This window comes from Psammomys obesus, unplaced genomic scaffold (genome assembly GCF_907164565.1).
Source record: "Psammomys obesus unplaced genomic scaffold, mPsaObe1.curated_primary_1811, whole genome shotgun sequence".
Classification (NCBI taxonomy): Eukaryota; Metazoa; Chordata; class Mammalia; order Rodentia; family Muridae; genus Psammomys; species Psammomys obesus.
In genome coordinates this window covers 37,580,207-37,593,126 of record NW_026596046.1, presented here as the reverse complement: position 1 = coordinate 37,593,126, position 12,920 = coordinate 37,580,207, and the positions used below count along the sequence as shown (strand labels likewise).

The 12,920-nt window shown below is 37.1% G+C and overlaps 2 protein-coding genes across 2 annotated transcripts; one reads left to right on the top strand and one right to left on the bottom strand.

Moving 5' to 3' along the window:
* Positions 1 to 2,602: 2,602 nt before the first annotated feature.
* On the top strand, positions 2,603 to 3,556 carry LOC129688680 (olfactory receptor 51A4-like). The gene has a single exon (XM_055623636.1). It carries the CDS (start codon positions 2,603 to 2,605, stop codon positions 3,554 to 3,556), a length of 954 nt encoding a protein of 317 aa, XP_055479611.1.
* Positions 3,557 to 6,528: 2,972 nt separating this feature from the next.
* LOC129688261 (olfactory receptor 51E1-like) lies at positions 6,529 to 7,470 on the bottom strand. The gene has a single exon (XM_055623003.1). It carries the CDS (start codon positions 7,468 to 7,470, stop codon positions 6,529 to 6,531), a length of 942 nt encoding a protein of 313 aa, XP_055478978.1.
* Positions 7,471 to 12,920: the final 5,450 nt, after the last annotated feature.

Here is a 12,920-nt window from a genome sequence, read left to right as displayed (position 1 = left end):
TAGAACTTAAAGTGGATTTTGTGTTACTGGTGAATTTTATGTCTCTGCTGGATGTTAATATACGTATGATTCAGTAGGGGTGTATAAACTTTATTTTTTATTTATTTACGCAATGTTAATTATGCCACTAGTATTCATAAAGAAACGTGGATGTCTTCACCCAGCTAAAGAGAGTTTATAATCCCAACATTAATGGCACTTAATGTCAACTGGGTAAGAAAAATCTATCTAGGTAACACAAAGAAGACAACATTAAATCAAACGTCCTAAATGTTAATTATAAGAGCAACACTTAACATTTGGCAGGAATTTATTGACTAGAGTAATTCTCATGATCCAAATGAGCCAGGGATCTATTAATAAAATGCTGCATAGAAACGAAACATTAATCAGTTGATTTACTGTCAGAAGAGTTAAAGTACAGTTTTTCTGTGAGCATTTGATCAAAAGGTGACAAAAAATCTAATGTAAGAGTGATTAAGCTGTATCTTGTGGGTTAAACCATCCAATGTGATTGGCCTGCAAAATAACTAAAATCAAGTCAAATCAGTTGAACTGAAACACCTCTTCATGGAAAAGGCCAGTGATATGCTACAAACAATAGCAGAAACGAAATAGGATGTGATATAGCCTAAGCATAGAGCGAGTTTTACAGTAACCCTTGCGAGAGTGTGGATGGTGCTCTTAATATCGGGTTGTGTTGATATCTATGCAGCGCTAAGCACAGAAAAGGAAGCAAATGCAGAGAGTAAATTCCATATGTTCAGGAAGAAAGTTACAGCAGAGGAAGAGACTGTTAAACATTTATACAGGAGCCTGCAGTTAGTGGTTGCATGCATTTGTGTGGGTTTATCTTGGAAGCGTTACGTTGCTTATAAGAAAGTTCTTTGTTTTGTGTGGGGAGACTCAGTATGGCGAATGGCTGAGCATGAGTGGTTGTCATGTAACTGGATGCTCCAGTCCACTAGGTACTGGGCCTTTGAAAACATTTAAGTTAATCTGGCATTCTCCATAAATCAACAGGAAACTGCATTAAGATAACCTGTTTTTAGAGCCTTAAGTCCTCAGCCTTCTTCTTGGGGGCTATACATGTTCCTTCTAACTCGGTCATTAAAGCAGACAGGCTTTGTAAAACTCATTCCCAGCCATTTTATGAGATAAAATGTGTAAACGTGCCATAGCCATCCGACACGGGACACTGTAACACATTTCTGCAGAGTAGTGGGCACAAATAATGATTCACTGAAGAACCTCACTTCAGAAACATAGTCACACTTTAAAAATAACATCTGTGATATTTTCACATGTGTGTGTTAAAATGTATACAGAATTCTGATCTTGCATAGGGAAAATGAAGCTTCTGGCCCCAATTTTTGTGTGTGTATTTGTTTTCTTCCCCCCTCTGTCTCTCTGTCTCTGTCTGACATTCTCTCTCTCTCTCTCTCTCTCTCTGTGTGTGTGTGTGTGTGTGTGTGTGAGTGTGTATAGTGCGTGTGTGTGTGTGTGTATAGTGCATGTGTGTATGGATTCTAAGCTTTTCTTTAAGATAGTTTACTTGAATTTTTCACTTTCCTTACATTTTATCTTCATATTAATTATAGTCACTCTGTTTTTCCTGTATGAAAGGTGGAGATTTTCAACACATAAATATAAATGTATTCACCCAATAAAAGATAATATTTGTTTTTACTTCTTTAAAAATAAAGATGTAAAATAACACCTTTCCCTTCCATGATGCTAATTTGAAGTATTTACTGAAATATTGGTATTTATTTTTCACTAATGCATTACTTGTATTTTGGCAAAGAGATGTTTGCATTATTGTAAGAAACTATTTGTTGATGTCCAATCCTGTTTTACCACTGGCTGAGAAAACCAACAATGGCTGTTTTGGTTATTTCATCACTTTATTATATTTTGATCAACATTCTCTTTTGAAAGAGTAAGTCTATCATTCTAAAGAAAATATCAAACGACAGAAGTTCATTGGAGGAACTAGAGTACAAATGAAGTTAGCCAGATAACTTAGGTATTATAGCAGTTACTAACATAACCATGAATTTTATTTCTGCAGAGGAAGTGTCAGGAAAAATGTTCATGTTCCTGGAGAACTTGAATGTTGTCAGGTCTGACGCTGATATGCGGGAAAGTACCAGGACTGCTTTAAGAGTTCTGACAAGTTTAGTGCAAACGAAACAGAGAGAAATATACTTTAATAACATCAAGAAATTGACACTTTGAGAACACTTTGTTTTCACCATTAAGGCACTAAAATTATATCCTCAATTTTCATCACTGAGTGTTATTAGGTTGAGTGTGCTAAGTAAGCAAAAAATTCTACCATTTTCTACATTTAATAGCAATTATTCATTGTCCAAGCTGCAGATAGCTATTCAGAGAGGTTTAGAAACCTGATTTATTCTTATAATCATTTCAGAGTTAATGCTGACCCAGAGGAATATAATGAGTTATCTCTTTCATTTTAAAATCTATCATTTTTTTATCTTACAATAGAAACCTTTCATTTTAAAATCTATCATTTTTTTTTATCTTACAATAGAAACCTTAGGAGGCTGACGTCAGCTGAGTAAGAGGTATCTTCATGGAGATTTCTAACAGTAGCTGGTTCCAGCCACCTAGTCTTCTTCTAACAGGCATCCCTGGGCTGGAAGACGTGCAGATATGGCTCTCTATCCCACTATGCGTCATGTACTTAATTGCCCTCCTCGGAAACTGCACCATCCTCTTTGTTATCAAAACCACCTCCATCCTTCACGAGCCTCAATACACCTTCCTGTCTATGCTGGCAGCTACAGATGTGGGTCTGTCTGTATCAACTCTGCCTACAGTACTGAATGTCTTCCTCCTGAACCACAGAGCAATAGAGTTCCACGCTTGCTTGACACAGATGTTCTTCATCCATACCTTCTCCTCCATGGAGTCAGCCATCCTACTGGCCATGGCTTTTGACCGGTTTGTTGCTATTCGCAGTCCATTACACTATACTGTAGTTTTAACCACACCTCGGATTATCAGGATGGGTCTTGCTGCAGTTGTTAGGGGTGTCTTATTAATGATGCCCTTGCCAATCCTGCTCAAGAGGTTGGCCTTCTGTAAGGGGGTCGTGCTATCCCATTGCTACTGCTACCATCCTGATGTTATGAAGCTGGCCTGTGGTCCCGTCAGAGTAAATATCCTCTATGGATTGTCTCTAGTTCTCTGTTCATTTGGAGTTGACTCTGTATTTATTGTCATCTCATACGTCTTGATTTTGAAAACAGTGCTGGGTATTGCCTCAGGAGAGGGTCAACTCAAGGCACTCAACACCTGTGTCTCCCACATATTCACTGTCCTGATATTTTATGTGCCACTCATTGTCTTGGCCATAATTCACAGGTTTGGCACGTTTGCGTCTCCTCTTCTCCACGTCACCATGGCCAATCTTTTTCTCTTCTTGACTCCTGTCCTGAACCCTTTGGTTTACAGCCTAAAAACCAAACAGATAAGGTCCGCAGTGGGCAAAGTATTCAAAGAGAGGGGAAGCTCTCTCAGATAGTCACGGATGGCCTTAACGAAAGAGATGTCCTCCTCTGCCCTGTCATCTACTTCCTTCGCAGAAACATGCTTTTATTTCAAGATACAATTTGTTAGAATTGAGGTGTTATTGTGTTTCAAGAAGAGGGTAATGCTTTGATTATCACTGAAAAAGAAATACTGATTTACTATATTGTGAAATGAGAAAATAATGAGATTCAGTGTGGGCTATGTACCTACTTTGTTTACTTACTTTTAAAGAAATACATGAGCTATGCAAAATTTGAAGGGATGTGGAAACCAAGTGGATAGTGGATGTTACACGTTTTTTTGTTGTTCTTTTGTTTTGTTTGGAAAGGAAAAGCAAGCTCAGCTAACATAAAGGGAAATGTCATTTTTATTTTTAATTAATTAATTAATTTATAAATAATGTAAAATTGCAAATAAAATTGTTCTTTTAAATTTAAAATTATCCACACAAAGAATCAAAGACAGCAGCATGTTCTGGGATGTGGAAAAAGAATGTTATACTTGGAGGAAGTAGAGCATAATAATAGAAGTTTGTCTGGAGAAAGCATGACAGAGATCAATAGAAGAGTAGACACATGAACATCCATCAGCTTTTACATTTATTTATTTAATTAATAAATACAATTAATTTATATACTGATTCTACTAAAGTTAATATTCCAGGCCATTGAAATATTTTGCTTGGGGTGTGCTAGGCTCTCACTCTGATAGCACCCTCATAATACAGTTATCCTGATGATTTATTATGGAAATTATTCTATATACATATTTTGAAATTATTCAGTATTTGGCTATTGTTAGAGTTTTATATTTGAAGTCTAGTATAAAGGGCATTCATTTTCTCATCGTCGTCTGTTATATCTTTTAATATCATCCTCCCCTTTTTTTCTCACGCCTCACAGACATGATAAGAAAATATAAGGAAAACCCAAACAAAATGCTCTCCCTAATACTTATAGAACCATTTAATCCAGCACAGAGAATCCTTATACCTGAGTAATTTTCCAGTGAACACCAGCTGAGTGTCCTTTGAGTCAGTTCAACTCTGATAGCATCTACATAAGACAGCATCAGGTGCAAACAATTGAGGGCTAAGTCTTGTCTGACTACTACACCTTAAGGATCACCAGCCCAACAATGAGCTGCTTCTTGCTGACATTTTGAGTGAAGTGTTGGCAGTTACAGAAGTCTACAATTGGCTCAGTTTTTAAAACGTGATCAAATGCTGTATTAAGGAAAGAAAAAACAATGTACTGTCAGTCATAAACAGAAGCAGGCAAATATGCCTTAGATATGTACCTCGAAGAACCTAAGGTCACTTGGTATGAGTAGAAAGTGAAGATAGGCAGGCTGGATCATAAAGAGTTTCACGTACAGATCTCGTTAAAATTGTGAAAACAGACACGTGTTGCTAAATTGAGAATAAAGATTTAAGAATTTTTATATAATGACGGTGTTCTAGCAGGCCTCAGCATGGCAAACAAAAACACGGCATACAGATCTTTGCCTTTTTACCTCTTTTTCTCTCCCTTCCTTGAAACTGTTACTTTCCTAAAGCTAGCCCCAAGGTTTATTCTCTTTTTTACCACTGAGACACAACACCAAGGTCCAACAATCAAAATTTATTATTTGGTTAGTGTGTCCAATGAGGACTGACCAACTCACCCTAGCACAGACTTCCTCTCTTCCCCTTAAAAGCAAACTCCTACAGAAACATCCTCTCATGCTGCTCCTGCCTCTCTTGCCCTTGTTTGCTTCCCGCTTGCCTTTGCAGCCCCTACCCAAACCCTTGTTTGCCATCTATGGTAATAAACCTCCTTTGTACTAAGAACATGGTGTCTGGGTATGTCCTGTGCCAATGTCATAGGGCAGACCTCCCGTTCATATAACACAGAAAATGTCAGTTTAAACTCTAGGTGAGGTTAGAAATACGGAATTCAGTTCCACATTGCACAAAGAAAGGCATCTGGAATGCTTAAAGTGGTGGAGTTAATACTCAGATGTGGAAAGTGAAAGCATTTAAGGTAACTTTAGGAAATACAAGTGAATGGTCTTAATGTAGAAGAAACTTAAAAGATATGTGGTGATAATAGCATTAATTTTCACTCTGAAAACATAGAAACTATAGTCAGCACTTTATGAATAAAGGGAATTTAAGAGGAAAAAAGTGTATTTGAAGAAGATCTTGAATTTAACCTTGGTTTTCATGGATTTGGAGACTATTACTATATGCATCTTTATAACTGAAGATCATAAACCAGCTTCTCAAAATGACATCCAAGTGTAACCAATCAAAGATACAAAGCTAGCTAACAATGTTTTGGTCTACCGGAAATCAGAATTTTTTTTTTTTAAAGTGCGGATACAGATGTGAGAGTATTTTGGAAAAAAATATAAAAATTAACTTACTAATTGACTTCCATGACCCACACATTCCTTAACAGGGACAGAATGCATCTAGATGATGCATGTGGATTTTGTTCTCATGGAGATAGTGCAAGAAAGAGGGAAGATATTTTAGTAAACAAAATAAAGTAGAACCCAGAAGAAAGAAAAGAAAGCAGAAAGTGAAGGAAGAGGATTGGGGATTTGTTGAAATGTCTGAATCTTTTACAGAATTATTTAATTGTATCCCTCATTTGGAAGTATACAAATATAGTGAATTTATCCATAAATTTACATGAATTGTCTAGCAAAAAAAGTGGTTTTTTTTTTTTTTTTTTTTTTACTGTTTAGTTTGTAAAGTCTATCATCATACACTAGGAAATATAGGAGAAAATAAAATTTGTGATTACATAAGTGCAATGTTTTTATTCATAAAATCTATAATTACATTTTATCTTATTTTCATATCTATATACACATGCCAGGTGTGAAAACGGTATAAAATAAACAATCATGTTAACTGTGAAATTGAGGGTTGTACTTTCCTTCACTGAGACTGTCATTAACTTTCTGAATTTTTCATCTTATCTGGATCTTCAAAGATTTTCTCAGGGCAGAACGAATCTGCTTGGTCTTCAGGCTATACACAATTGGGTTGAGCATTGGGGGCATAAAGAGATATATATTGCCCAGGACTGCATGTGCTATTGGAGAACTTCTCTGGCTGATTCGATGCATTATAGTTATTGCCAGCAAAGGGCCATAGTAAATAAAGACAATAAAGATATGAGATAAACAAGTGTTGAGTGCCTTCATCTGCCCCTCTCTGGAGGCAATCCCCAGGACTGCTTTAAATATCAGAGCATAAGAAATGGCTATGAGCAGAAAGTCCACCCCGAAGGAAAGTATAACCAAAACAAGTCCGTAGAAAATATTGATTTTAACTTGACCACAAGCCAGTTTCATGACATTTGGGTGGATGCAGTAGGCATAGGACAGCGTCTGCCCCTTGCAGAATGGTAGTCTCTTGAGCAGTATAGGTAAGGGCGCCATGAGCGCGACACCCCTTAGAAAGGCTGCCACTCCCATCTTGGTGACTCGTGAGTTGGTAAGTATCGTAGTGTATTGCAGGGGATGACTGATGGCCACAAAGCGGTCAAAAGCCATGGCTAACAGGATTCCTGAGCCCATGGAGGATGATGTATGGATGAAGAAGAGCTGAGTGAGGCAACTATCAAATGCGATTTCATAAAGATCAAAGATAAAGACTTTTAGCACAGAGAAAAGCGTGGAGACAGACAAGACAATGTCAGCTCCAGCCAGCATAGATAAAAAATGGTACTGGGGCTCCTGCAGACTGCGTTCAGTCCTCACTAAGTAAATGACTGTACAGTTCCCTGCCGTTGCAGTCACATACATCAGGCTCAGGAGTGGGCCTAGCCACAGGCGGGCACCCGCTAGCCCTCGGAGGCCAGTGAGGATGAAGACAGAGGGTTGAAAGGTGACATTGGATTCAGACATGGGCAACTGTGAGAATCACTGTGCAAAATAGTTTCTCTGGCACTGAACCCTAGAAGAAAGAAAAAGTTAAACGTCAGGTTCAGGAAGGTCTAATGAGTGTGCTAGATGTCACCTGTGAAGGAGAGTTATAAAGATGAGGGTCTTATTGGGAGTAAAATGACTTTAACAGTTATAGCAGGGAGCAAAATGTTTTCCTGAAGATTGCCTTAAGGACAGACGATCTTTTTCATTACTAGCGTATGTTGAGATGAACCAGCTAAGATGGCGGTGAAAATAAACAGTGTAATTGTGTCCAACCTACTCCCCATGCAGCTAGAACGAAAGCTATGTGACAGCGGACACAGTGTCAGTACAAAACAAAGTATCGGACAGCTTCAAGGGTTCGCAGATAAAACAAAGTCACAAAAACACGGGGTTGGAGTGATGGCTCAGTGGGTAAGAGTACCTGCTGTGCTAACACAGGGACTGATATCAAATCCACAGAACCCTGAGAAAGGCAGAGCAATGTGGCAGGTGTTTGTAACCCCGTCACCGTGGCACCATCAACAGGACCTACCAGCTATCCACCAAACTTCAGGATCTGTGAGAGACCCCGTCCCAAGGGACCACGGTGGAGAGTAATACAGCAGGACACATAATGTCACACTCAAGGTCCTGTGTGTGTGTACTTGTACACAGTGGCATACATATATGTTAATGGACACACACACACACTTATAAAAGCAGAAAAGTTACCCTGGGTAGCCAAATATCGAATGTCTCTATCTTCTCACTGTAGAAGATGAAATCTGACGCGAAACAAGCATGAATTCTTTCTCTCCCTCCTCCCCACAAAAATCATTTGTGTATTTAGAAATATTTCTGTTCCAAGTGCCTTTGTTAGTATTCTTTAAATTTTATGTAACTATGATTAAATGTATGAGTATATTCATCCAAGACATTTGATATATTTATGGTATATAAAATAATTTTTATATTTTTATTTAAAATTTTTATATATAAAGTAAATACATAATTATTTAACGTGTTCCATTTTATCTTCTTTGTTATGTTTTACCTTCTATAACGGAAATAACTTTAAAATCTGTTAGTAGTTTTTACCATAATTCTAATAATTTGATAATCATTTATAATAAATATTGATAATAATTAGAAGCTTACAAACTGGGCTCAGGTTTCTTGGTAATACATTTCATTTCTTCAGTCTTTTAAAAACATTTGTCCATATAAAACTTTTTCTCTGTGAAAAGTATCTTTCTTGATTTTCACAAAAAATAGAATGCCTTTGAAATGTCTCTATTTTATTGAATTATTCTGCTATATTTTAAAAGTCTCTTTTTTATGGACATTAAGAAATAATCAATACCGTCAGTGTCAATCACTTCTTCCTTCATAACTGATTACATTTATCCTTTGAATTTGGGGGCTTTTAAATACATATTTTCATCTTAATCTCTAATGTTACCATTAGGCAATTTTGAATTTAGAGTCTCTGAAACTGAATCCACTCTCTGCATGTACAGATGTCTTAAATGTCTTCTTTGTGATCTGCCCATCTAATAATCTCTACCATTTTCCTAGCTGGAATGCATACCTAGCCCACATAAACTAATATGTCACTGCAGATCAGCGTTTTCTTTGATCTTGAATTTTCACTTTTCTTCTAATTAAATGATACACATTTTAAAAATAATAAACCAGCATAGAACCAAATAAGCACAACACATCTAGGCTCACAGAGACGGACTGTGAAGTCACGGGGGCTATATGGGTTTGCACCAGATCCTCTGTGTGTACGTTGTGTCTGTTAGCTAGGTGTGTTTGTGGGACTTTTAGCAGTGGAAACGGGTTTGCCTCTGATTATTTTGCCAGCTCCTGGGATGCTTTTCCTCTAGTTGCCTTGTCCAGCCTCCATAGAAAGGCTGTTGCCTGGTTTTGTTGTATCTAGTTTTGTCATGTTTGGTTATGGTCTCTTGGAGGCCTGCTCATTTCTGAAGGGAGATGGAAGAGGAGTGGATCCACTAAAGAGAAGAGATGTGTGTGGGTGTGGGGGGGAATTACTGGAAGGAGTGGAGAGAGAGAAAACTGTGGTGGGGATGTATTGTATAGGAGAAAAATCTAATGTCATTAAAAAAGACATTTTGGTAGAGAGAACAAAAAAAAAGCTGGGAATAATTCAGAAATTTTTTAATATAAAAATTATTTAATTTTATAAAAAAGCACTATTTTAACTAGATAAAGATTTTTACTATCCAAAAATATTGACCTGGATAAATATAATGTACATTTTTAAATACAATGATACTAAAACGTTTTCAAATATTATTATAGAAATTCTCAAATCAAGAAAATTGTCTATATACAAGTTTTCATCTCTGTTTTAATCTCTTAAGAATATGTATCATTTTCCCTTCAAACTTTAAATAAAATGAATTTTAATAAGCATAAACTAAACAATTAAAAACAGACTGTCCATTCATTTAAAGATTAATTTTTACACCTTTCTACAACAAAGGAGAACAGAACTAGATAAGAATCAAAAGCAACCGTTCTACAACCCTGGCAAAATTTCCATTGAAACATACGCTTTTGGTTTCACAGAACCACAGAGAGCTTTCAAGTTCAGACAGAAATACATAAAACTGGAGAGAACAAGAAGAGAAAATAGAGTCAGAGTTGGGGTAAATAAAATTTCTGTTCACTAATTATGGCCACCAAAAGACATAGTTCCACTTTATTTTCTTCTTGTACGTCCTCTCCTGTCTACTTACCTGGACACATGTAGAATGGAAAGAGGAAAGCTGGTGTCTCTTTTTTAAGGGTAAAGAAACTGTGTAGGGGAGAATTGCTCATGAAGAAGGGCAGTCTAAGGGCAGCTTTCCTCAAGAGCGCCCCTCAAACTGACTGCTGTCTTTGGAACCCATTTATTCATCAATTCAGTAACCAATTAGATATTTCTTGAACAGACAATATAGATGATTTTTTTCTAAGCTTTTAGTATATACCTAGTAAACATTTTGTTTATGGTATAATTCATATTTATTTTTTAAAATGCTATGACATACAACTGTATAATCATATTAATATTTTTTAGAAGTTAACTAAATTATCTGTTCTCAACTTCATGTCCTTGAAGAAAAAAATTAAAGAAAAACTTTAACATCATATAGCCATTTAAAGAGAACAAAAAAGTTTTACTAGGCATATGCTGTTATTATCTTAAACCATCCTAAGAGTTGAATACATTAATTCTAGTGTGTGAATGAAATCATAATAAAAGTCATAAGAAATATACACAGAGAGAATAGTTCCAGACAAAAAAGTAAGAAATCAAGGGCGGAGGGACCAACCTCTCATGTATGTGGAAGGGAAAAGGTAGTGAACTGAGAAGGAAGTGGCTGATGGCAGGAAGAGAATGGTGAACTTGTAAGACAATACTGCATGCATTACAACAGCAATGTTGGAACGAGCTTTTCAGTTACCAAAGGTTTTAAAGTAAAGTCAATGCCGTGACTTCATTTTCATTTTTATGGTCCTTAGAAAATAACTCAAGAGGGGAAAACTAGATGAAAAGACATACATTTTAAGCTTTTTAAAATTTCTCAGGGAAGAACGCAGATTAGGACCTATTTATTCATATGACTGACCGAATGATATCAACTTACATTTTGAAGAGTTTCAGTGTGTTTTAAATCATTACTTTATCGTCAAATTCTCATAATGTGCTTAATGATTTTTGTCCCGTAATGTGTAAGTATTCCTCTGTATAAGTATATAAATATTACTCAGAATAGACTAAGACCAATACAACAGTGCTGTGCTTTAGTGTATATAAGAGCTCTTCAGTGTGAAGGAAAAAAAGTCTGACATTACTTTTATGTTATATTTTCTTATTGTCTGTTCTCCATCCATGTCCTAGGTGGAGTCCTAAGCACTGCAGTGCTAGCTTTACCTCGGTGTCTGTGGCTGGAGAAGTTGAATGAGCCTGGCACTCTAGTTCTGTCTGAATTGTCAATGGGGTATTTATTGCATTAGCTGATGTTCCCAAATGTATTACATGGCAACCTCCCTCTCCCTCTCCTCCCCCTCCCCCTCTCTCTTTTTCTCTTCACATCTATCTTCATTTGTTAATGAAACATGCATATGAACACACAAACAGATTGTGTAGCCTATTTTTCCACCATTTTCCAGAATAATGAAGACATGAGTGGCTTAATGGTAATCAACAAAAGGATTGTCAAGTTAAACAAACTAATGGTATTTTAAGAATACTGAGTCATATGAAAGAAGGGAAGTTAGTATGATATGGAAAGGATAGGAGCTCTACAAGGACCAAATATATCTGGGCACAGGGTCTTTTCTGAGACTGACACTCAACCAAGGACCATCTATGGATATAACCTAGAACTTCTGCTCGGATGTGGCCCGTGGTAGCTCAGTAACCAAGTAGTTTTCCAAAGTAAGGGGAACAAGGACTATTTCTAACAGGATCTCAAGGGCAGGCTGTTTGACCGCCCCCCAGGGGAGGAGCAGTCTGTTAGGCCACAGAGGAGGACTTTGCAGCCAGCCCTGAAGATACCTGATAAAACAGGGTCAGATGAAAGGGGAGGAGGTCCTCCCCTATCAGTGGACTTGGAAAGGGGCAGGGAGGAGACCAGGGAGGGAGTGTGGGGTTGGGGAGGGAATGAGGGAGCGGGATACAGCTGGGACACAGAGTTAACAAAATGTAACTAAAAAGAAAAATAAAATTAAAAAAAAGAGAAAAAAAATACTGAGTCAAGAGAAAGCAAACATTTAAAAGCAAAAGGTTTTAATTTTATTAGTGGCAACAGAAAAATAGACAGTCAAGGTTAAAATAGATCTTGTCCCTAGAGACGTCATGATAAAAACGTATCAATTTTGAGTCATTAATCAAGGATCAAAACACATTATCATTTAATTAACTGCTAAATCTTAAAATGTATCTGTAATTCAAGAGAATAACAACAAATATGTGGAGAAACAGAGGACAGGAGCTCCACAGGAGCAACAGAACCAAAGTATCTGGGCATAGGGGTCTTTTCTGAGACTGATATTCCAACCCAGGACCATTCATGAAGATAACTTGGAACCCCTGCTCAGATGTAGCCCATGGTAGCTCAGCCTCCAAGTGGGTTCCCTAGAAAGGGGATAGACTAGGGTCAGATAGAAGGGGAAGAGGACTTCCCTTATCAGTGAACTTGGAGAGTGGCATGGGAGGAGTTAAGGGAGGGTCCTGTTGGAAGGGAATGAGGGAGGGGACTACAGCTCAGATACAAAGTGAATAAACTGTAATTAATATAAAAAATAAAAATTTAATTTAAAAATTCTCAAATATGTGACTTAAAATTAATTTTTTTATTAATTACAGTTTATTCATTTTGTATGCCAGCTGTAGCCCTCTCCCTAGTACCCTCCCAGCCCCATCCTCC

What these genes read in the sequence shown, in the direction of transcription:
- LOC129688680 (XM_055623636.1), top strand. Translation starts at nt 2,603, where the DNA reads ATGGAGATTTCTAACAGTAGCTGGTTCCAGCCACCTAGTCTTCTTCTA.
- LOC129688261 (XM_055623003.1), bottom strand. Translation starts at nt 7,470, where the DNA reads ATGTCTGAATCCAATGTCACCTTTCAACCCTCTGTCTTCATCCTCACT.